General features: G+C 47.1%; 2 protein-coding genes across 2 annotated transcripts in view; one reads left to right on the plus strand and one right to left on the minus strand.

The window, feature by feature from the left end:
• The window catches only part of SETD3 (SET domain containing 3, actin N3(tau)-histidine methyltransferase), a 71,379-nt gene extending 66,344 nt beyond the window's left edge, over positions 1–5,035 (minus strand). The window contains exon 1 of the mRNA XM_079699654.1: positions 4,940–5,035. The gene's annotated coding sequence lies outside the window, so the exon portion shown is untranslated. The remainder of the gene's footprint in view (positions 1–4,939) is intronic.
• A 4,858-nt stretch (positions 5,036–9,893) lies between these two features.
• On the plus strand, positions 9,894–24,035 carry CCNK (cyclin K; the record flags this gene model as incomplete). The annotated part of the gene is made up of 10 exons (XM_079699373.1): positions 9,894–10,090; positions 10,568–10,649; positions 12,177–12,308; positions 16,071–16,176; positions 16,677–16,734; positions 17,707–17,876; positions 18,229–18,500; positions 19,217–19,250; positions 22,048–22,119; positions 23,410–24,035. The coding sequence occupies 10 exons, from the start codon at positions 9,894–9,896 to the stop codon at positions 24,033–24,035; spliced, it is 1,749 nt and encodes a 582-aa protein (XP_079555499.1).
• Positions 24,036–24,440: the final 405 nt, after the last annotated feature.

Consider the following 24,440-nt stretch of genomic DNA (forward strand, 5'->3'; position numbering starts at 1 on the left):
GCTGGGCAGTGGTGGCAAGCCTCAGCTCCCCGACGGTTACACGGAGCATGAGGGTAAACAACGAACACCCTTACAACCCTTCTGAACAGACAGCCATTCTGTTTTTCACTTTCAGTACAGTGTTCAAAAAATAACATGAGATATTCAGCACTTTATTATAAAACAGGCTTTGTGTTAGATGATTTTGCGCAAGTGTAGGCAAATTAAGTGTTCTGAGCGCTTTTAAGGTCGGCTAGGCTAAGCTGTGATGTTTGGTACACTAGGTATGTTAAATGCATTTTCGACAAGGATATTTTCAACATGCTATCAGGATGCAACCCCATCATCACTCGAGGAAGGTCAGTATAGCTAACACTGCCTTACTTTTCTACCAGCCAAGTGAATGAGTCAATTCATGCTTGCATTCAGTGCACATTGCTTGAGTATCTAATATGAAATGCAGGGATAAGTGAGACGTGGTCCCACAGTCTTGAGGATAAGGTGGTAACCAACTACACCCTTTGTTACGTAAACTGACCTTCAGCCAGATACATGTGCTACATTAAACAACTGAGTTTTGGAACCTAAATGCAAATTATTCATGCTGTCACGTTGTTTGTTTCTGGGCTGTTGAACCTGTGTGTGCCCTGGGGCAGGCCCCCAACATGACCGTCTTCATCATAACTGCATCCTCAGGCATTTCCTCTATCAGGAACTGAGGTAAGCATTTTACACACTAGACAAAGAAAGATATTATGCCCACTTTACAGATGAGAAAGCCGAAGTTTAGTGAGGTTAATAAATTTACGCAGCATGACAGACAGTTGGTAGCAGAGCCTCATCAGCACAGCTTGATGTCAAACGTCACTGATGCCCAATAGTATTTCATGGATTCAGTGCAAAACCAACCCCCTTAGAGAGGCTCTGAAGGTTCATTATCTCTGAAATTCAAAATAACAGTATTCCTTTGCAGTTGTAAAACATACCATGTAAAGCTTTTACCCCTTTGGCCTTTTAAAACTATAGAGTCATTACGCTGGCCTCGTCCAAAAACAAAGGAGTGGCCTCAGCTTAAATTTGGGACATGAACAAAACTTCCAAATTTTATGATAAAGGCAACTTTCATGAGTATTTTTCAACACTAACCCTTACTTTCTCTTAACAGTGCTTAAAAGAAAACTATTGATACTGAAGAGTCAGGCCTATTTTCTGAGATTGAAACCTTTAAACCACTTGGTCATAGAATTTTTAGACCTTGTTATGTTCTAATGAACTGTATCGTAAACAAAGTGGAAAGTGAAATTCAGGATGGTAGATAGGTAATAAGGCTAAAATACTGAATACTTATTAAGAGTTCTATGTAGACACCTGCTTATCTAATTCGCTAGACAATTTTTTAGTCCTTCTAAAAAATAGTGACAGCACTTTTTCCTGCCCTGTCCCTCTGCCCGCCGTCCCTCTGAACCCCCATTACTCAGCCTACGCATGTAAGAGGTTAAAATGTTACTCTGGCTTGGTAATCAGTATCACTCAGCTCCCTTTCAAAATCTTAACTTCAGAGCTGGACTTGTCTTCCATTGCCAGTCAAGAGTGTTTGGACTTATCTTGATTATTAATTAACTTGACTTGGAAAGGACTTGAATAAGAAAAAAATTTTCAAAGCCTTAACTTTGGTATTTGAATTTTATAATCATTTGGAATCATTTTTCTTCCATTCAAATATATTTCAGTTGAAAATTATCAATAGCTGTGTAGTACCTCTGGTTTTACGATCTGTTTACTCCTAAACCTAGAAGAAACTCCCAAATGGAAATGGAGTCTACACAGCTAATCTCTGGCTTGAGTTACTGAATGAATTTAACAACAAAAAGGATTCTATTCTGTTAATCAACTTTTTCCCCATAAGACTATTAAAGTGACTTAGAAAAAAAAAAAAAACAAGTCTCAACTCCTTTGTAATAAAATAAATGTATATTAATATTTTGTTAGAAATTTATTTTTACTTTGAGAATAAATATTATGTAAATTACACTTGCAGATCAAAATATTTAACAATCTCCAATTTTTTGAGTAGGAAAATGAGATGACATAAGGAAATCCAAAGTACAGAAGTCAATTTTGCCAAGTAAGGTACACTTGTATATGCAACAAAAGTGAAAACCAGAAAAGTTTAAAAGCCAAGGAATCCTTAATCTGACACCCTTAAGTGCTTAAATATGACTCAGAATGAACTGATATCCAAGATAAACACTTCTTCAACTGTAGCAAGAAAAAAAGGATGCACAGCAAATCAAAATATTCTTTCTGATAAATTAATGGGCCCAAATATAATTATTGTTCATTGAGAAAACAAATTAACTGGCCACAAGCAACTTCCAAAGTACCATAAGAATAAAGATATATTCACTCTTCACTATTCTGTTAAAAATGTTTAATGCCATAGTAATAAATGACTCCATTTCCTTTGTGCGGGAACAAAATCTAGGTCCCACTCCGAGGACTGAGGTACAAGAAGAGAAAACACACTTGAAACTCTTCCTCCCTACTCCTCACAGAAGCCAGAGAAGGCAAACCAGTTTCTAAAGATAAAAAAAACCTCCCAGTGATAGATATTCATCAAACTACACCAAAAAAGATACAGTATTATTAGTTACATTTCTAAAAGCTACTGCAGATTAGTGATAAGAAAAAAGGAGACTGTAATTCAAACATTTTGAGAGACTTGGAAAGCTTCAAACTAAACTGACATCTAGTAAAAAGAAAGAGAAACCCTGAGCCAGGAGGTAAGGTTTCCATTCATATTTTTACTAAAATTCCACGTGCCACAGAGTAGGTACCTGGTTCCCATTGAATTCAATGATTATCTGCTAAATATTTACTGCGAGCAGACTCCAGCGTACTGCAGATACTCTCCTCCAGCTGTCATCTCCTTTGCCATTCTCTCCTGGATCACGAGAGCGGCAAGTTTTACGGAAACGGTTTTGACCAGTTATCAGAGCTCTCAGAACAAAACACTTTTCCAGGGGTTGAATTTTAGAATGGAAAACTATTTCAGTGCAACCTTCACAGCTCTCTCAGTTTCCAGTGGCTTCTAAAGCAAAGGTTTAATCGTCACTGAAAACGGGGCCTAAATGTTCAGCAAGTGTTACTTTCTTACTGACAATCTTATTGCACTCCTATCGACAGAATTGAACAGAAACTTTCGTTTCTACAGCACACATAGACATAAATGTTTTAATCTGCGAGTCCAACACCATTCCTATTCCAGGGATCACTGGAGAAGAGATGAGAAGCAGCAACCATTTTACTCGTTCAGACCAGAGTTTCATTTCAGACATTAACTTACAACTTTGAATATATATAAAAGAGGGCAGACAGGAAGGGTTAGCAGAAGGAAAACCCAGGCCGTTGGAGCCCAATAACAAGCTGTTGTGCGGCTCTCTGAGAACTTGGCTTTTCAAATTGCTTTCCTAGGCCCGAGAAAAACTCCTTAAAATGCTGGAACTTTTCCAAACTATCGATCACAGCAGCCCCAGCAACTAATGTGTTAAGATGAGACTGCATACATAGTAGACTCTGTATGGATACAATATACCATGGTTCAAGTAAGTCTTGCCAAATTTTAAGGGTACAGAGGAAAGCTGCGTTTATTTTGCTATATTCTTAAGTTAAATTCATTCATTTAAAATGGTAAGAAAAACCTTTCCAAAATTATTTCTGGTTCCTTCAGTTTTGAAATAGCAGTAGGGTCATTTTGGAGAAGAAAATCGGGGAGGAAGAGGTTATCATCTACACACGGCAAAATTCAAACTTCTCAGTGGCCAGTTCTGCCAGTTCTGCCGAACGCACACGGCTGTTGTAACCACACCACAATCAAGCTCTGTGCAGATCCATCACTAAAGGGTTAACTCTTCGGAGGCTCTTAAAAGCAAAATTCACCTGTCAACATACTTTAAAAAGGACTTTTTCTTTGGAAACATCACCTCCTTCGTTTGGAAATGCAAAACGTCACCTCCCTCATTTAGGATCCCAAGTGATCCTACACCAGTCAGCACACGGCAGGGGTAAGCACCCCTCCCCCCCGCAGCAAGGGGCGCCCAACGCTAATCGGCTCCTCCCCCGCCCACCCCCCACCCCACCCCACCCCACCCCACCCCACCCCCGAGTAGACACTAGGGATAGAGGATACACAGTTGCATCGCCAGGCTGGAGCCACGAGGAGGAAGAGTTTGATGCTGGAATGACAAACTCCAAAGCACTGAATTCTTCTCCCTAGTAGGGCACGGAGCGTGGGGAAGATGGCCAGGGCGCGTGGGAAGAAACATGACCTATTTTCAACGACTGTTTTTATAACTGGAAAGTGAGGGAGAGAAGCAGGGGCTAGTCCCCGAGCACCCCCGAGGGCACCTGAGGTTCGGAGAGAGGAACATGAAAGCCACACCGTCCTCGCCTAAGCAGCAGAGTGACGACGGGAGGGAGAGAGGGAGGGAGAGAGGAAGGAAACGGGTGCGCGAGCCGGCCCCACGCAGAGCCGAGCCGACGAGAGCGAGAGGGACCGACCCCGGCCCCACCCGGTGGGTGCCGAGGGGCCAGGCGCTTCCTGCACCTGCTGCCACCTCTGGGCGGGCAGAGCGGGGAACGGAGCTACGGCCGCCGGGAAGGGACGCTAGGCAGCGGTGAGCGCGCCCCCGCCCCAGGAGGGCCGGAGGGCAGAGGCCATGCGGCGCCCTCCGACCTCGCCTGGCCCCCGGCACCCAGCCCTGCCCGCCGGGCCCCAGGGCGCACACCGACCCCTGCACCCTGGGCCCAGAGCGGCCGGCGGGGCGCGGGCCGGACCACGGCCGAGGGGCGCCGGCCGGGGTTGGGGGCAGCCTCGCAGCACTCCGGGCGGTGTGGGGGGGTTGCGACGCGAGTCTGCCCCGCAGGCCACGCGCGCGGAGGGGCCGCTGCCGGCACTCACCTGCCCGCTTGCCCCTTCGCGCAGCGGCGGCGGTGCCACACTCCGCCGGGACCCACAGTCCACCTCAACCAAGCCCCAGGCGGCGGCGGCGGCGGCTGCGGCCGGACAGGAGGGGGCGGGACCGCTGCCTGAGACGGCCCCGCCGTCGCGGCCCAACCCGGTTCCGCCCGCCCCAGGCCCCGCCCCCGAGCCGCCGCCGCCGCCGCCCATTGGCTCGCGGTTCAGTCGCATGGGCGCGGCACCGCCCCACCGCCCCCCTACCGTTCCGCTCGGGTTCCTGCCCAGCCATTGGGCCGGCGGGCTCCGGGGCCAGAGCGGCGTGCTCGGCCCCCGCCAGGTTCCGGGCCATAATTGGCTGGGCTGAGCCCATACCTGGGCGTTAATTGGAGGACCGGCACCCCGGGCCCCGCCTCTCGCGCCCAAGTTCCGTTAGCAGGTTCGGTTGCTCCCGAATTCCCTCTCTCCGACGGGATGGGCCCTCTGGTGGGCTCCTCCTCCCTCACGCAGTGACCGCTGACCCGCGGGGAGGGGCCAGGAGAAGACTGGCGGCTCGTTCCACGTTTGAGAGCTCTACTTTCTTCTCATTGGTTGACAGGCGTCCCTCCGGTCGCTTATTTCCAGTCCCGGACGCAGCGCGATGACGTAGCTTCCCCGACATTCCACGTCCAAGATGGCCGCAGTCAACAAGGAGAGACGTTGCTAAGGGGCTTGCCTCAGGCGAGGGGTGAGTGACCGACGGACCGCGGGCAGCGCCACTCAAGTCCCGCGTACCTGGAGGTCGGATTAGGGTATGGCCACCTGCCTCCATCCGCTGGCGGAGTCTCTCTTTCCGGATTCCGCCTCCCTCCGCTACCCCCCGGGTGCAGATCGAAGTTAGCGGGCGACGGCGGGGCCGCGAGACGCGTTCCGGGAGAGGGTCTGAGGCGCAGGAGCGGGTCAGGGAGGCCGGCGCGGACGGTAGAGCAGGTAGCGACGCTCCAAGTGAGGGGCGGTTAGGGTTCGGGGACTTTCTGGAAGGTGGGGAGAAAGGGCAGGGGTCTTATGCGCGCACACGCTCAGCGGTACAACCGAAGACTACCCACGTCTTTCCGGTTATTTCGCAGTGTGTCGGTCCCTACCTTGGTAACGCCTGAGACTTTGGGTATCGTTCCACATCTGGAGTACTCTGACTTCGGAATCTGAAGACCCGTGTAACAAGGGTGGGACTAGGAATGAGGAAAAGGCACTTCCGCGGTTAGTTTCGTTCTTGCCGACACATGGCGCTTACCGAGCCTGTCCTGGGTTGTTTGGTTTGTTACCAGAGGAATTGTTCTTTAGAAGGTTGAGGCGTAAGGCAAGAGGATATCTAAAAGCTCTCAGACTATTCCCCGCACTAAGCATGGTCGGTAGCACTCCCGAAATTTGGCTTGCCAGTCAAACGGAGCTTTCGCTAAATCTTCTGACGTTAGGAACGGCTTCTCACAGCATTTAGTTGAAGGTGGCCATTTTTATGTTTTTAAGGTAAACTTGATAATGCTTGTGTATCTCTTGTGTATCGTTAAAGATACCTAGCACACTGCCTTGCAATTCTGGCGCTGGTTAAGGTTAGTATGAATGATGTTGCTAGAATGAAAACTCCAGGAAGGAGCTTTATATCCTCAGCACCTAGAGCACTGCCTGACAGATAGTAAGCTCTCTTCATTGCTGAATGAATGGATGGATGATGGTAATAGTTGCGGTATTGATAGACATTTGGTTAAGATTCTTAGTGTTCTTAGATGCCTGCCTGTTAAATAATCTTGACTATGAATGTAATAGTTATCCAGGATTGCTTTGTTTTTTCAGAGTGACTACCGTTGGTGTCTAATTTTAGTTTTGGGTTTTTTTTTTTTCTTTTGTCTCATTTTGATTATCTTGTGATGCTTTGTTGAGAAATATTAGTTGATTCTTGCATAAAGCATGTTAAACATTTGTTCCATTTTGAAAACGCAGTTTACACCAACAAGCAATAAAGAAACATTTTAATTGCTAATGAGATCGTTAAATCTTAAATGCCATTTCTAAAATTGAACGTCATAAAGAAAAACAATGGTCATAGTTTTGGCTTACAAAATAAATTGCTCGTTTCAGGAGATTATATTTGAAAGCAATGAGAGTTTGCTAAGTATCTAGAAGGAAAAATGTTTTGTTGTCTCTAAAACTAGGTCAAGACAAAATCAAGAAGGATTAAGTTCAAAGTAATTGAGGAGATTATAAAGAATATCTAATTGGATTGCATCTAATTCTATTTTCAGGGTCAAATAAATGATGTACCAAAATACATGCAGATAAGATTGTGAAATTATTGTTCATAGGTTTTGAGGAATCTTAAAAGTGCAGTTAATGATAGAAGACTGGAGTCTGATAAATGTGTCGGGTTTTGCAGAGAGCAGTTAGGTGGCTTTGGATGCTAGAGCTTATTAGTAATCTGTTTTAGAGTCTTGTTGGGACAGCAAAAAGAGAGCTTCTAAGTACTTGGGAAAGAGGGCTCATACCCTCAAACCAGCAGAGCTTCAATTTAAAAAACCCAGGTGACACAAATCATGTTTTCTTTTGTTATAAGTTTACTAGACTGGTGGTGGGTGGGGGGTTGCTAGACATGAGTCTATTTAGGTTTCCTGAGGACACCGAACATAATCCCTCTTCCTATCCTAATAGACACAAGAGAGAAGTACACTGGGTAAGGTCCGGTTAGATGGATATATGTCCATTCAAATTACCAAACCCCAAATGTTGATTAATGGGTTGATGTCAACCTGAAGAGAGATCTTTAGAGATAAGTTGCAGGGCTCTGGCCTTGCCCTTACTCTGGTTAGCACTTTTTTTTTTTTATTACCAACTTTAAATATATGAAGCATGCTTCTCAAATTAATAAATGCACTCAAAACCTGTAGTGATAATTAGCCAGTATGTTAGATGACACTCAGGATTCAAGAGTTCTCAAAGGCTGAAATTATAGACCAAAACTAACAAGATATAAATTTGCCAGGAATTATTAAATTTATGAAAACTCAGTTGTGGGGCTTCCCTGGTGGCGCAGTGGTTGAGAGTCCGCCTGCCGATGCAGGGGACGCGGGTTCGTGCCCCAGTCCGGGAAGATCCCACATGCCGCGGAGCAGCTGGGCCCGTGAGCCATGGCTGCTGAGCCTGCGCGTCCGGAGCCTGTGCTCCGCAACGGGACAGGCCACAACAGTGAGAGGTCCGCGTACCGCAAAAAAAAAAAAAAAAAAAAAAAAAAAAAAAGAATAGATATTTCTACTTTGTATTTCCCCGCTTTTCTTATTTAGATACTAACATAGCATGTATCCTTTCCTGCACCTTGCTGATCCTGGAAATTTCTCTATACAAGTACTTAAAGATCTTTCTCAGTCTTTTTTTAATAGCTACGTGGTACGCATTTGTGTTAATGTACCATATTATTCAACCAGTGCCCTAATGGTCTTTCACGTTGTTTACAGTTTTTGCTGTTATAAACAATACTTTGAATGATCTTGTGCACCTGTTGTTTCATATTTGTGATCTTATTGTCAGAGTAAATACTTAGAATTGGAATTGCTAAATCAAGGAGCAAATGTGTATGTAATTTTGTTAGATTTTGCCGAATTCCCCTCTGTGAGAGTGGTTCCACTTTGTACTCCCACCAGCGACATAGGAGATTACCTGCTTCTCCCTGGCCTTGCCAACAGAGTATATTGTCAAACTTTTGGACTTTTTGCCAATCTGATAGGTGAGAAAACATATCTAGTATGACATCTAACTCCCAGCTACCTTCATATTTACTGAGCATCTGACTGGGAACTCTTCATACACACTGAGGCTTTAGTTAACCGGTCTCCCCCAGCCCCCATCCATTGCCCAGTTCAGTCACACAGAGTATAAATTAGTTCAAGAAGATTACTCTTCTCCAGGTAGTACTTAATTCTTCCTGTTGGAGGGAACGTTTCTCTTTAGAGCTCCCAGGTGCAAGGAGGAGAGCGGTCAGCCCTCCATGTCACCTTTCCCACCAGAAATGAGGCAGCACACAGGAGAAGTTAGGCTTCCAGATTAACTGATGGCCCTGGCCCAGAGCCTGGCTGCCGAACTGCTATTTTCTTGCTGAACCAGACCAACCTGGTTCTAGCTACCTCTTTTAGAACCCTTTTGCTGCCCTGTATGAAAATGTCTATTCTCTGATCCAGTTTACAAACAATTTCCATATTATAACGGCCTCTAGGTGAGAGTCCTTATGTTTTGTTTTCTTTTCTCAGCATACAGCTTTTAGAGAATCTCTTCATTCTGAATGAAAGAGAAGAGGATGAGAGCAAGAAAAATTTAAAGGAACTCCTTCCTTCCCTTGTGGACCACCTCCCTCCATCCTTTCTCCCCAGATCACTACACCCACACCCGATCTACATTGCTCAGTTCAGTGGCTTGTGCAGATATGAATTTATCCAGTCTGGTGGCTTTTCTAAGTGAAAGGACCTAAATGAAATCAAGTAAACTAAAAAAGGGAAAAATTTGACTGGATGCTGGATGGAAGAAATGGATAATTTTGGAGCATAAATCTTTTGGCGGGGGTTAGGACCGACCTGGGTTTTACTGAAGAACAGAATCTAGACCAGCATAAGGGAGCTGGGCCTAGTGAAAAAAGGCAGAAGGAAATGAGACAGGAAAGCTCCTCCTTTTAAGCGATGAAGTTTGGGATTTATCATACCGTGGGTCACTTAAGTGTGAAATTTGTGTTTGGAAGTGAGCCTGGGCTTCTAACTACCAATCAGTAGTGCTTCTTCTATTGAAAAATGTTTATCAAGTACAAATCTGTGATCGTAGACTGTTTATAATGATTGGGATTATTTAACGTGAGGTATCCCTTTCCAACATTCCTGCTTCTTCTCTTTCTTTTAGGATTCTAACATTTTCAGAAAGTCTGTTGGAAAGAACAAGTCTACTTCAATAAATGAAGGAGAATAAAGAAAATTCAAGCCCTTCAGTAACCTCAGCAAACCTGGACCACACAAAACCATGTTGGTACTGGGATAAAAAAGACTTGGCTCATACACCCTCTCAACTAGAAGGACTCGATCCAGCCACCGAGGCCCGCTACCGCCGAGAAGGGGCTCGGTTCATCTTTGATGTGGGCACACGTTTGGGACTGTATCCTGATTCCGGGATCTATGATAGACAGACTCCCCACCACCACCACAAATTAAATTAAATGCTATAGACAAAAGACCAAGTAACATCCCTGACTAAAGCAGCTCTTAATTAGCTTTCTTATTTAAACGTTACTTCAGATTTGCTTGGCTCTGCAGGGGTTTTCTATTTCCTTTTTATCATTTAAATGTGTAGAATTAGCCTTTGAGCAGGTGGCCACCAGGATGGAAAATAGCACCCAGTGACCTCAGTTGAAGTATTTCTAAAGGATAGTGAAGCCCTGCCTTATTAAAGCATAGACTTCAGCTTGTACCAGAATTCCGACGCCCGGAGATTCCCATTCACCTGCTTTGCCACTGATAGTGTTTGCTTTCCCAGTGCTCTTGTTGTTATTGTTTGCCTTTATTGTTTTTTCCACATTTAACTAAGACGTAAACTGTAAAAATTCTTGGCCAAAGCCCTTAACCAGAGCAACAGACACTATGATACCCTGGCAACTGGAATAATTTATTTTCATCGCTTCTATATGTTTCATTCCTTCAAGCAATTCCCAAGATATGTAAGTGTTTGAATTTTATTATAATTTTCTATCACATGTTATTATTTCCACACAGTTCAGTGGACAGATTGTAGTCTCCCTTTTTATTTTATTTTCCAGGAAGTGTTTATTTTTGTATGGTACATATTATATATAAACAAAATCATATATAAACAAAAACAGTCTAAACTTTGTTTTTTTCCCAATTAACTGTATTAAAGTATTTTTAAGTTTTTTATTTAGTCCAATATGAACCATAATCATATTGTACTTAGTGTGAAAATTTGCTTCCTTGTTACTTTTCCCAAGATAAAATTGGCCTTACAGTTGAGACCCAACAAAGGCCAAGACGGCATAGTAGTTCTTTACGCCATATCTGTTATTCTTCAGTTACTCCTTAAGACATGGACTGTCGTATGCTCTGTGGGAGAGTCTGCCTCAAGTAGCTTTCAGTCCAGGGTAGATGGTATGACAGGTACAAAACACACTGTAGAGAGTGAGGCCATAGGAGAGGTGCAGAAGGAAGGCTGTAGCATTCAAGGGAGAGATTCACTACATCATAGAGGGATCGAGGAAAGTGCTGGGGAGGAGGGGCCAGCACTGAGTGAAGCCTTGGCTGTAAGTAGGACTTACCCGTGCTGAGACGGGACAGAGCAGCAGTCCTACAGAACGCGGCGTGAGCCAAGGCCTGGCGGAGGCGTGCGCGGCAGCCAGGAGGCCTGGCGGCAGGGGGGGCACAGTGGGACCCTGGGCGGTGAGGTAGACTGAACCAGACCATAGCGGACCTTGCATGCCGGACTAGGGAACTGTGGCTTCAGTAGGTAAACTGAGGTGATGGAAGGGTTTCATGAAGAAAAAGAATTAGATGTAACAGGAAGTTAGTCTGCTGGGGGTCTTCCTTTTGCTAAGATTTTACTTAGTTTTGTACACATCTTCCTCATTAATTTGTGACGTTCTAGGGGAAGGAGACCGTGTCAGGATCCGCTTTGTACCCCGGCACAGGATCTCATTGATGTCTAACTTGGTCAGGATTCTGTGAAGGGAGGGGCATGTAGGAGAGACTGGAGCGAGCGGGCAAAGAAAAGCTAAAGGTGGAGCAGTGAGAAGATCGCAGTGGCGTAGGAACTGGACCAGGAGCCAGGCAGCGTGAGGAAGGAAAAAGAAGGCGTGGGCAGTGGTGCAGAGGTGAATTCCAGAGGACATGCGTTTGGGTGCACCAGTCAGGGAGTCAGTGTCTTTAAGATCGCAATGTGAAAAGAAAATTGTGTTTCTGTGACTTTTTTCCCTTTCCAGTGGCTACTTTGTTTACATGGCATTCTATTCAGAAAACTAAATTTAAAATAATTTGTGAAGCCAAATGGCGGGGCGGGTGGAGTATTTGTATGTGACATTTCCTTCAAGATTTTAGAGTGTCCGAGTGTTTGCAAATGAGAAAGAAGCCGGTAGGAGAGTGAGGGAGCCCAGTTTGTTGTGAAGGGCCAAAATGCGTTTTCTGTTTCTCTGTGAGCTTTGATAACAGGATCTCAGAAGCTTTTGTCTTCCTTTTAGGTGACAGGAGCTTGTTGTCTCTTTCTGGCTGGGAAAGTAGAAGAAACACCAAAAAAATGTAAAGATATCATCAAAACAGCTCGTAGTTTATTAAATGATGTACAATTTGGCCAGTTTGGAGATGACCCAAAGGTAAGAGTCATAACTTCCTGCCTTCGGGCCTTGATTCCTCACAACAGCATTATGATAGAGTTCCTTGTGTTGACAATGGCTGTGGCCCTGTATCTGCCAGTCCCCTGTGTCCCTAAGAGGACTTATACAGAAGGTATTCTTCCTTGCTGCTGTGAGAAAGGAGGGAAGATAACGTAGCCTACACTTAGGTAGCATCTGTTAACGTGCCATGCTGGGTTGTGAGCCCGTTAGGGGCAGTAGCACATAGAACGTGTGTGAGCAAAGTCCTCTCATGGCCCTTAGCACTCCTAGGCCCGGAAGCAGTTTGGCTTCTTGGGTTCATCTCCAGCTGGCTTCTGGGAAGACAGAATGTACAGATGCTGGATGTACAAGTGTGTCTACGTGTGCTGTGTGTCTTTTGCTTCCCAAGAGTGGTGGAAGGTGTTAACATTTGCAGACACCCAGATTGATATACTATCCATCCTGTCCCTTCCCCACAACCCCTGCTAATGTCAAGAAATGGTGGTAAAATAATTGTGTACATGATTTTATCATGTTCTAAAAAGACCACTTTCGGGTTGGTGGCAGCTTTCCTCCTCCCCTGTTCTTGTCAGGGTCCCCCATTGTAACCCTTATGGCACTTGCGAATTAGCCTTCATAATGTTTTCACAGCTCATAATTGGATAGATTTTAACCAGATAATCACACAGAGAACATTCCTCCTCTCAATTGTAGATCTGTGAGAGCTAAGACCCTGTCTGTTTTGCCTGATACCTAGTGCAGTGGCTGGATAGAGTAGGCATTCAACAGGTACTTGTTGAATAAATGACAAACTAAGGATGTGGGGAGAAACTCGGAATCACAGTCAAAGCAGAACTAAGCCAGACGAAGCCGTTCAGCCCGTCCACGGCCGTTTTTCCTGGTCAGCTGTACGGCGCCCCACCCCCACCCCGCCCAGCAGAATCTGCGTGCGTGTCTACAACATGTGCGCCTTCCAGGACGTAACAGGCACAGAATGCTTTTGCACATACTGTGGTTGTGGTTTGTGAGTGCTGTCAGTGTGGATAACTCTGTCCCTTGAACTTATTTATAAACCCATTCACCTGTTTATAAAAATGTGAACCTATGAGGAATTCATACTAACAGTGGTCAAAAATGTACTTTTATAAAAGTAACGTAGCATCAGATAATGTTTCCAATGCCCGTGGGTTTTTGATTGTCACAGTGGGGAGACAGTTGTAGGAATGTGTTGTGCTTTAGTCAGGTCTTGGTCACAGGGGCAGAGGGACCTTGTGGCTGATGAGCTGTGGTTACCCAGAAGGAATCACAAAGATCTGGAAGCGCTGCAGTTCACGGGCGCGTGGCAGCAGCTGGCGTGTTCTGTCCAGGGCACCTTTGGAGGAGTCCCCTTCTGCTTTCAACCTTTACCCACTGTACCAACACATCAGGAAACCGAGATCCCGGCCAGGCACAGTGAGGCAGAAGTTCTGCAGCTCCAGGGCCCAGAAGTCAGGAAGAGGGCAACAGCCATGCTAATCAGGCTTTTAAGCCAGGCCAGCCTGACTCAGGTGGGCAGAGGGGCTTTGCAGCCTGCCCTCCTCTCTCTCATGTGCAGTCTCCCAAGGCATGACTGGGTGTTGGAGCCAAAGGAAGAAACCCTGGATCTGGAGCGGTGAGGACATTGTGGAAGACATTTTCCTCGCCGGAGAGGAGAGGAGGGAAGTTTGGGGGGAGGCGGCAATATAAGCAATTAGAAAAACTGCGGTCCTGAATCATGTGTGACTTTTTTGTCTTACTTAGCTTTGCCCTAACTCTGTGGTTTCTCCCTGTTACATTAATTTCTCATGTGTTCAACAAATACTTGTTCCAGGCTCTGCATTAGGCACTAGACATTAACAGGTGGCAAAGCAGGCCTGGCTTTTGCTCTCATGGATTTTACAGTCGAGTGGTGGGACAGATTTTCATCAAATATTCAGATAGCCAGCTATCTGATTACGAGTTGTGATAAATGCTATCAAAGTTATTGAAAGGTGCGGTGAGGGCATTCGATCTGGGAACCTAGACAGGTGCTCCAGACAGGAAGTATGGGGCTGAGGGAAAGTTCCCTGAGGAATCATGTTGGCACACAGACCTATAATTATTCCATTAATTGAGTATTTGAAACACAAAGGGAGGCCAGGCCTTGGGCTGTCTCGTAATACTATATGGGCTACAGTCTGGACACTTGGTAAAAGATTGTTTCTAAATTTAAGGGATATGTTGAAACTTCTGGGAAACAGGTGGTGACAAAAAGGGGGTGGGGGGACAGTGTTAGTGGGATTTTTTTTGATACTGTGTGAAAACCTCAAGATTTTAAAAAGCTTTCCTGAGAGAACACTTGGGAAACAAGGGTGGAAAGACATTCACCTTGCCCTGTCGTTTGGAGTGACACTCATGGTAGAATCATCTCCACATTCTGTGACGTGTGATGCCATCCTTTAATCTGAAAGCCAGTTATCTACATGGCTTCTCTGCCCAGAGTTAATGGGTTTACGCAGCTGTTAATGATGAGATTGTCAGTCTCTCCAAGGCCCTTTCTTCTTCAAACAGGTGATTGGGATTGTTCTTGCCACACAGAGCATCTTAATTGTATTTTACAATCAAGTAAAATTGTAAGTGCTCGGACAGGCTCTACAGAGGTTGAATTCAAGAAGTTGTTTATGGACATTAGTTAGAAAGTATAATAAAAGAAGAGATTCCATTTACAGTAGCAGCAGTAAAATAATATACCCAGGAATAAACCTTATAATAAATTTGTGGAAACCGTATTGGGGCGGGGAGGCTTTAAAACTACTGAAGGACTGAAAAGAAGATTTTCATAAATAAATTTTTGATAGGAAGATTCAGTGTAGTTTAAAATGCCCATTTCCCTAAATTATCCTGTAAATTCAGTGAGTTCCCAATCAGAACATCAGTAGCTTTCATTTTTCCTAGAATGATACTAAATAAAATGATATTAAGATGCAGGTGGTGGGGGGAAGATGGCTAAAACAAGAAAGGTTTTTAAAAGAGGAATAATCATTGAACTGACCCTTCCAAATGTTAAATCTCTGATCCTGGTACAGAAGTAGACAAACAGAGCAGTGAACAGAAAAGATTGCGTGTGTGTGCACACGTGTGTGTGTGTGTATAGACAGTTCAGGATGTGGCTTAATAAAAGAGAAAATGATAATTTACTCAGTAAATGACATTGGGATACCTTGTTTCAGGTAGATGAAAGATGAAAACACAAAAATGATGTTCCTCCATTCTCTCTCTCTCTCTCTCTCTCTCTCACACACACACACACACACACACACACACACAATTCGCTGTCCAGGTTTGCATGAAGCTGCCACTGTCATAATCTTTATTGCTTAAAATTTTCAATGTAGATGCCTGGAAGATTGCATTTTTTTCATGGAGGTCTGGAAGGAAACTACAGTATCTATAAAGTAAAGGTCTGTTTTGTAAAGGGGGCTCATCTGTATGGAAAGCAATAACATTTCTAAGAATGTTTACTTTGTTTCAAGTAGGTTTTAAGAATTAACTCTGATTGTTTTGTCTTCCTACTTTTAGTTCTTTTCAGAATTTATCATTGTCTCTGAGCGTGTTAAAGGCCTGACTGGGGGAGAGGGGACAGGAATGAAAACCAGTTGCTACGATGTAGCTTGAAGAGAGAAGAACAGGGAATGTCACTGCTTTAATGCCGTTCCAGACCTGTGATCGAAATTACTGTCTCAACATGTGTTATTTCATTTTTAGGAAGAAGTAATGGTTCTGGAGAGAATCTTACTACAGACCATAAAGTTTGATTTACAGGTGGAACATCCATACCAATTCCTACTCAAGTATGCGAAACAACTCAAAGGTAAGAAAGAACAGTTAAGAGAACTTTTGCATTCTGAAATCAGATCTTTATAATAATTTGATGACGCTCAGATTACGCTTCTCAAAAGAGGACAGCAGAAAGTTCAGTGTGTGAAGTCCCTAGGCCATAGCTTGCCAGACAATTCAGTATTATAGCTGTTAACGCTGTTTCCTTTTATGTATAAACAGATTCTGTCATCCAGTTGCCAAGTGATATGAGGCAGGAAAATGAGTAAGGATTTTTTAAATAGCCTAATAAAATCAGCCTTGGAGCCAGGTTTCCCATAAATGGTGGTTCAGTGTAGGTCATGCAGAAAGCGAACAGAGGTGGGACGTGGGCCCGCTCATTTGTCCTTGTTTCCCAGGCAGAAGCTCTTTGCTGTGTATTGGGGGTGGTGCTAAGCACACAGTAGGCTTTAAATAAGTACTCGTTGCTTCTCATGCATTCTTTTTTTTTTTTTCCTTTCTATTACTAATTTGCCTTTTCTTCCCCATTTCTAGGTGATAAAAACAAAATTCAAAAGTTGGTTCAAATGGCTTGGACATTCGTAAACGACAGGTACATGGGTTCAAATGTTGGTTTAATTATGGTGTTTTAAAATAGGTAGGGACTTTATGTGTCATCTAATCCAAACCTCTTATTTTGTAGTGAGGAAACTGACTTGCCCCAGCTTAAGGAGCCAGATAATGGCACACTTGGGGTTAAAGTCCAGGTCATCTGCCTCCCGGCAGAGGGGATACCCTGCCACATCACGGTGGTATAGGATGCTGAAATCTTATCACCGGTTTGAAACATAAGTCCAAAACAATACACCAGAGAATTTTGACAAGTATATACTTAAATCCATTTCGTTTTGCAAATTGCAAACTATATATTTGCAACTTTATACTTCCTTGTAATGGTTGTAGAGCCTTGATGTTCTTGGAGCTGAGAGATCTAAGGAGGTGCTGGATGGGGAACAGAATGCCCGCGAGTGGAGGTGCCATCATGTAAGGAGATGGTTCAGTGCTAGGGTTCCAGCCGTTTGAAGAACTTAAGCATTTTCATTTGTATTTCATGACATAGCAATTTTTTTTTTTTTTTTTTTTGCGGTACGTGGGCCTCTCACTGTTGTGGCCTCTCCCGTTGCGGAGCACAGGCTCCGGACGCGCAGGCTCAGCGGCCACGGCTCAAGGGCCCAGCCGCTCCGCGGCATGTGGGATCTTCCCGGACCGGGGCACAAACCCGCGTCCCCTGCATTGGCAGGTGGACTCTCAACCACTGCGCCACCAGGGAAGCCCGACATAGCAATTTTTGAATGTGCTGGAATTCTGATTTTTTAAGGAACAAATTAGTAGCTATAGTTAAAGTAACTTATCTCAGTACGTTTAGAAGACGAAAAACTTGCTTCTTTATAATACTTTATTTGATCATGTGTAGGGAAAAATAAGCAAACTGACATTTAGATATGGCATCTAATCTCCATGCATTGGGTTAATCATAAACGTTTGCTCATCCAAGTCAAGTCACCTCTTTTTCTTGTTGAACTAGTCTCTGCACGACCTTGTCACTACAGTGGGAACCAGAGATCATAGCAGTGGCAGTGATGTATCTTGCGGGACGTTTGTGCAAATTTGAAATACAGGAATGGACCTCCAAACCCATGTACCGGAGATGGTGGGAGCAGTTTGTGCAAGACGTCCCTGTGGATGTTTTGGAAGGTACGGGGCGTGCTGAGCTTTCTGCAGGGTGTTCCAGATTTAGATCATTCTTCCCTGTGAGGAAGAATGAGTCCCGAGAATGGATTCTCCCAAACAGGTACATGCAAACTATTCTTTAATTAAATTCTCTAATGTAATGTTCATTCTATCCAAACACATAGTTTTGGTGAACTAAAAATGCACGCCAGTGCTGTGCACACCAGGGATTGGTGAATTACAAATATGACAGCCACATATTGGCCCTTGTAGGGGAATCGCACCTGCAAGGGAAATGGGAGTATGTTTTTTTTCTAGGTAGAATTTTATTTAAAATATCAATTTGTGGCAAATGTAATTGTTTCCTATCATTTAGACATCTGCCACCAAATCCTGGATCTTTACTCACAAGGGAAACAACAGATGCCTCATCACACTCCCCATCAGCTGCAGCAGCCTCCATCTCTCCAGCCCACACCGCAAGCGCCACAAGTGCCACAGTCACAGCCGTCTCAAGGCTCCGAGCCGCCCCAGCCCCCGCAGAAGGACTCGCAGCAGCCAGCCCAGCCGCAGCCACCACCACCGGCCCAGCAGCCCAAGAAACCATCCCCGCAGCCTAGTCCCCCCCGGCAGGTGAAGCGCGCCGTGGTGAGTGCGCTAGGTTGGCACTGGTTGCGGCCGGCTTCCCGTGGCGACACCCCACCTGTGTGTGTTCCCCTTTCTGAGGCAGCGCACGGAACACCAAAAGCGGGGAGTGACACGATCCACCTCCCCGTCTGCCTTCCTGGCCACGGGCAGCCTGACAGCTGGCGTGGTCAGAGGGCAGGTACCTTTTGGAGCCAGGACGGCTCTGTCCTCCTCCAGCCGCTGCTGCCTGTGTCAGGGCCCCAAAACGTGCCCGGGTGTAGTTTCCACATCTGCACACTGACTGCCGGAATAGGTGTCTCCCGTCTTTAAACGACACAGGGGTATTTGTAAAAGTTTCTCTGCATGGTAGCAGACCCGCCAGTGGAGGAAGCCGTACGCTGTGACACAGACCCCAAGGAAGCCCCGCGGGATAGGGGCAGTCAGCAAGCACCCTCACCACGGATAAGACAGCTCGATGGAGGGTGCGAAGCTTAGTGCTCAGAACTCACTAGTCAGAAAAGTTAGTAATTCTGCCTGCTGTCTGATTTGAAAGGGGAAGAGGAAGGAGGCAGAAATGATCTGTTAGGTGCCATGGTTTGCTCTGCAAGTTCAAGCCAAAATTAATTTTTGTCTGAGTCCACGTTCTGGCTATGATTCTGTTCAGTGCCTGAATAATCAGTTTTTCCTCACGGCATCTAGGGTCTTGGTTAACAGTTGTGTATTTTCTTTTGTAACAGGTTGTTTCTCCCAAAGAAGAGAACAAAGCAGCAGGTAATTTTATGTTCTCGTGTTTCGTTTTTTAGTTTTATATGTTGTTTATCAAGACTTTAAATTCTTAGTCAAAAATTCTTTCCTTTCAGATTTAGATTGGCCTTAAAATTTAACGCTAGAGCCCATCAAAAACTTTACGCTAGCTGTGTTGTCTTCTCTGTGTATTCCCTGACTGTATATTTTTGGATTGTACTTTAACAGTATCAATACAGAAAAAAAAAAAATTAGTGACAATAAAAATGTGCTTGGTAACATAAGTCATCCTTTGGTATCCACGGGGAATTGGCTCTAGGACCCGCCTTGGATGCCAGAACTCGCAGATGCTTGGGTTTCATAGTCCGCCCTCCCTGTCCACGGATGCGAAGGGCCGACTGTATATCAAAATATAATTAGGAAAGTAGGCGAACTGCTGCAGCAACATTTATTTTTGGAGGTTAGTTAAGCCCACCACAGTTGACAGAGTGAAGGGCCCCGGGCACCCCCAGACTGAGCAGCAAGCAGCAGAGCGATGGGTAGAAAGGATGGGAGCCGCAGTAGGCGTGCTGCCCTGCTGCTTACGGGGGGCACACTTCTTTTAAACACGTTTTTTTCCCCATATTTGTGGAGCCCAGAGTTGATTAACTTGTTTCTGTATTGGAAACTAACAAAGTGTGAGCAAAACCTGAAAGATCACAGAGGAGAAAACCAGAAGTGTTTTGTCTCCAGGTCAGCCTGTAGTACTGAACCCTGTGCTGGCACAGACCATGTTTACTCATTTCTGTTTCTCTGTCACTTAGTTCCAGGGTAGGAACCCAGTGAATTATTTATTGAACTATTGTGAGATCTTCAAGTTACAGTAAAGCTCAGGATCTTTGGGGGAATGATGAGTTCATTACAGGGGAGATTTTTTTAGCTCCAGATGGGCAAACAGTAAGTGCGAGACACAGAAGAGGGGGCTGCACTCCGTGCCGCGTGGACGTTGGGTCAGCTGAGCTGGCGCTGTGTCTGCAAGAGGCAGAGACGAGCCCGGGTGGCCTTGGAGGGGGACTTGCCTTGAGCAACGAGGACTGACAGGGTGGAACCTTCAGGCAGAGGAGCAGTGTGAACAGTGGGGTGGAGAATTTGGGAGACAACAGAGAGGGGAGTCTTACTGGACTGTGAAGGGTTGAAAAGGAGTAGCTTTTGCTAGGACTGAAAATGTGCTAGAAGCAGGTGATAGCGCCCCCCTGGTGGAGGGTGGATTCTGCACAGGCAGGGGAGCCACTGGAGGCGTTTGAGCAGGAGAATAGCACGGTCTGAGTTCATTGTAGAGAGTGTTCCCCTGGCAGCAGTAACGGCACAGAGGGTAGGGTATGGGCAGGAGCCTGTGAGCCCCGGCGTGAGACCTGGTGTTGGGGGTGCCTTGGGGCCTGGAAGCAGGACCCCACTGTGCTCTGGGTTGCAGGGGGCTGGTGAGCACTTGACATGTGGCCTACTCCAAAAACACCACGTGCCCTCAGCGCAGAAGACACACCGATCTCTAAGAGTTAGAGAAAAGAATGTTAAAAATGTCATTAATAAAATTCTACATTGATTCCACATTAAGATGATAAAATTCTTGATACCAGTTTGAATCAAAGACCGTATTAAAATTAATTTCACCTCTTTGTACTTTACACCGTGGCTACTAGAAGATGTAAAATTGCCTGTGTGGCTCTCCTTATATTTCTGTCGGACAGCACTGACCTAGATGACCTCAGCTCAGCCATCTGTGGGAGGGGCTGGACGGGGGCGCCTGCGTGAGAGGCGTGGGCTGCTCGGTCTCGGGACAGGGCCCAGGAGCCTGCTCCGCGGTTTGGGAGGAGAGATGGAAGGCAGAGGCAGAGATCTCCAGCTCCTTTGCCTAGAGAGGCGGGATTTGGTCTCTGAGGAAGAGAATAGAGAGAGGGATGTCCCTGGACCTTGAATTCAGCCTGTGTCTGGGACACAGGAAGCCAAGAACGTTGAGCAGTGCCAGAGCAGAGCAGCGTACGAGCCAGAATAAAGTGAGTTTCAGGAAGAAAGAACCAAACCATACAAGCGAGAAGATGGCGTTCTTTTTTGATTGTGTGCGCACACTCTGTACCGTCACAAACGGAAGGTGCTGGATGTGGCATAGCCTGTCTTGGCGACTTAGGATTGTCATTGAGGATGCTGGTTACATGCAGCCGCTCAACCCTGAAGGGTGGGCTCCGTCCTCTGCCCCAAGCGGTCCCAACTACCTTGCTTTTCTGTCCGTTTGCCAGCCTCCAGGTCTCTACCGACGCCAGTTCAGGGGTGCTGCTATAACTAGGAGTAAACATTTGTGAGAGAGAAAACAAACTTAAGTGTGCCTAGACAAGCGTTAAAAGGGGCCGGCTTCTCCTGGGAGCACTTGGGGCCTTTCTCAGTGCTCTGTGTGTTAGTGAGGACCCCGACGGGCACCACTTGGTAACTGAGAAGCAGTCTGCTGCTCTCGTGTCATTGGAGGGCTCGTCCTAAGTGGTCAGAAGTAAGTCGGGCAGAGGTGGACAGTGGGCTGGCAGACTGTGAGCAGCGAGAGGGTTTTTACTCTCGGAGGAGGCGAGAGGCGCGGGGTGGCAGGAGCTGGAGGGGGGATGTATCTGTTTCGTTTGTTTTGTTCTTTTAAAAGGATGGTTTAGCTGGTGCCTTCCTCAGCTTCCCTTAAAGCCTTGGTCATATCAGCCTTTTCCCCCAGAAAATTCCTTAACAGTGCGTTTTTCTTTTTCTCCTCTCTCGCTCTCTCTGACATACTTATTCTATTTGAAGAGTCGCTTTTTAATCTACTTTGTCTTTTCAGAACCACCACCGCCTAAAATTGCCAAAATTGAGCCCCCCCACCCTCCACTGCCTCCAGCCCATCCACCTCCAGGTAAGTGCTGCCTGCAGGCAGCTGGGAGGGGCAGCTTTTCTCTCTGCCTTTTTGAAGGGCACACTTGGGAAATCCTGGGGAGCATTTATGGAAGAATTTCAGAAATTTAGAGAGATGTTAATGACCTAGGATTTTTCAAAAAATTGTTTTTTACAACCAGATAGCTTGAGGATGTGAATTCTAAGTATATCTGAATATTCTCTGACCTCTCGCATCCAGAAATGGTGGAGGATAAATGACTTTAGAATCAGTTTTAGGAAAACAAAGCCCTGCCAACTTAGAAACATTGTCGAGATCCGGGCAGATCGCTGTTGACCTTAGACTCCAGGCTCTCGCATCCGCTTCCCGTCGGCAGGGTGTCTCCTCAGCACCCTTTGGAGAGTAAGCAGGTGTTCATGGAGTCATGTGGAGAATAGGGTGAAAAGGCCTTCACAGGCACACAGTGAACTGGGACACTTCCTTAGCGTCATTAAAAATAGAGGAGAAAAGTTGTAAAGAACTTTCATTCTTCAGCTGTGGCGACACTTTGGAAGGTGAAGTGTACAACTAGAGAAGGCAGGAGTTAGGGTGTGTGTGCCAGAAGGTGGGAGATACTCCAACGACTTCTGAGCCTCTGGGGGCTTCAGCTCTTGCGGTCAGCAGCTGGCCGCCAGGGAGCCGGGGCGGGGAGCGGTGCCCCCGCCACCCAGGGCACGGGCCGGAATGCCGCTCGTGTGGGCCGTTGGGATGTCAGAGGCTGGCCCGGCGTGTGTTTAACGCCACGTCACTCGTGTGACCACCTCTCAGGCGTCCTGCCAAATGCCAGTGCCGCCCACAGATGGTGCTGCGTTCTGGCCCTGGCCTCGCAGCCTCTGGAGGCAAGACGGGCAGAAAGAAGGGGCCCCGCGCACGTTTGTACTAGAAAGAGGGCTGGGGGTCTGGGCGGAAGGGGCTCCGTGTGCGCCCGGGACCGCCCGTGCCTGGTGCGCTGGGGAGCGGGGATGGAACACCCAGAGTGGCTGGAGGCGAGGTGCAGGGCCTGAGTGACAGCACACGAGCCGCTGGCTTCGGGACACGGGTGCAGGCCGTGCTGTCTGGCCACAAAGGTGACAGCTGCTTGCCGCTCATCTGGAAGACGGCCCGCGGTGCTGTGACAGGGCCAGGAACCCCCGGGGTGGCCGTGAGCTGTGGGGGTGGGGGGCTTCCCTGCCCCGAGGGAGTTGGTGGATCCCCCCCCTACACGCACAGCCCCCAGGGGCGCCCTACCGGGAGCTGTCCCACAGCTGGCAGTGGCCTGTCTCCCCTCTGCAGACCGGAAGCCACCCCTCGCAGCCGCCTTGGGCGAGGCTGAGCCGCCAGGCCCCGTGGAAGCCGGCGACCTCCCCAAAGTCCAGATCCCCCCTCCGGCCCACCCGGCCCCCGTGCACCAGCCTCCGCCGCTGCCGCACCGGCCCCCGCCCCCTCCGCCCTCCAGCTACATCACCGGCATGTCTACCAGCAGCTCCTACATGTCCGGAGAGGGCTACCAGAGCCTCCAGTCCATGATGAAGACCGAGGGCCCCTCCTACGGGGCTCTGCCCCCCGCCTACGGCCCGCCGGCTCACCTGCCCTATCACCCCCACGTCTACCCCCCGAACCCGCCCCCACCGCCCGTGCCACCACCGCCAGCCTCCTTCCCGCCGCCCGCCATCCCTCCCCCCGCCCCTGGCTACCCGCCCCCCCCGCCCACCTACAACCCCAATTTCCCGCCGCCACCCCCCCGCATGCCGCCCACCCACGCGGTGCCCCCTCACCCTCCTCCAGGCCTGGGCCTGCCGCCGGCTAGCTACCCGCCTCCAGCTGTGCCCCCTGGAGGGCAGCCGCCTGTGCCCCCGCCCATCCCGCCGCCTGGCATGCCCCCAGTCGGGGGGCTGGGGCGGGCAGCCTGGATGAGGTAACCTGGCGCCCTTCTTTCTTCGTTTTTTAAAGAAAAGTTTTTCTAATTAACTTGAAAAGTAGTTTAAGTGGGTAAGCCGCAGGGTACCTTGTGTAATGCTAGACAGTTGCAGTATGGGAAGAAATGGACCGGACCCCCGAGATGAAATTGGGGTGGTCCTCCACACCTGGGGAGTGGGGACAGCAGCTCTCAGTGGAGCCCAGGCAGAGCCGGTTGTGACCCGACTGTGCGTTTGGTCTCAACCGGCGGCGTCCACGAGTCCTGCGCAGAGTTACTTTACACTAGTGAGAATGTTAACCAGCCATATTGGCTCAATAAATAGCTTCAATAAGGAGTGAATTTCCTTCTAGAAATCAGTGCCTATTTTTCCTGGAAACTCCATTTTAAATAGTCCGGTTCCATCTGA

Source organism: Hyperoodon ampullatus (genome assembly GCF_949752795.1).
Source record: "Hyperoodon ampullatus genome assembly, chromosome: 3".
Taxonomy (NCBI): Eukaryota; Metazoa; Chordata; class Mammalia; order Artiodactyla; family Ziphiidae; genus Hyperoodon; species Hyperoodon ampullatus.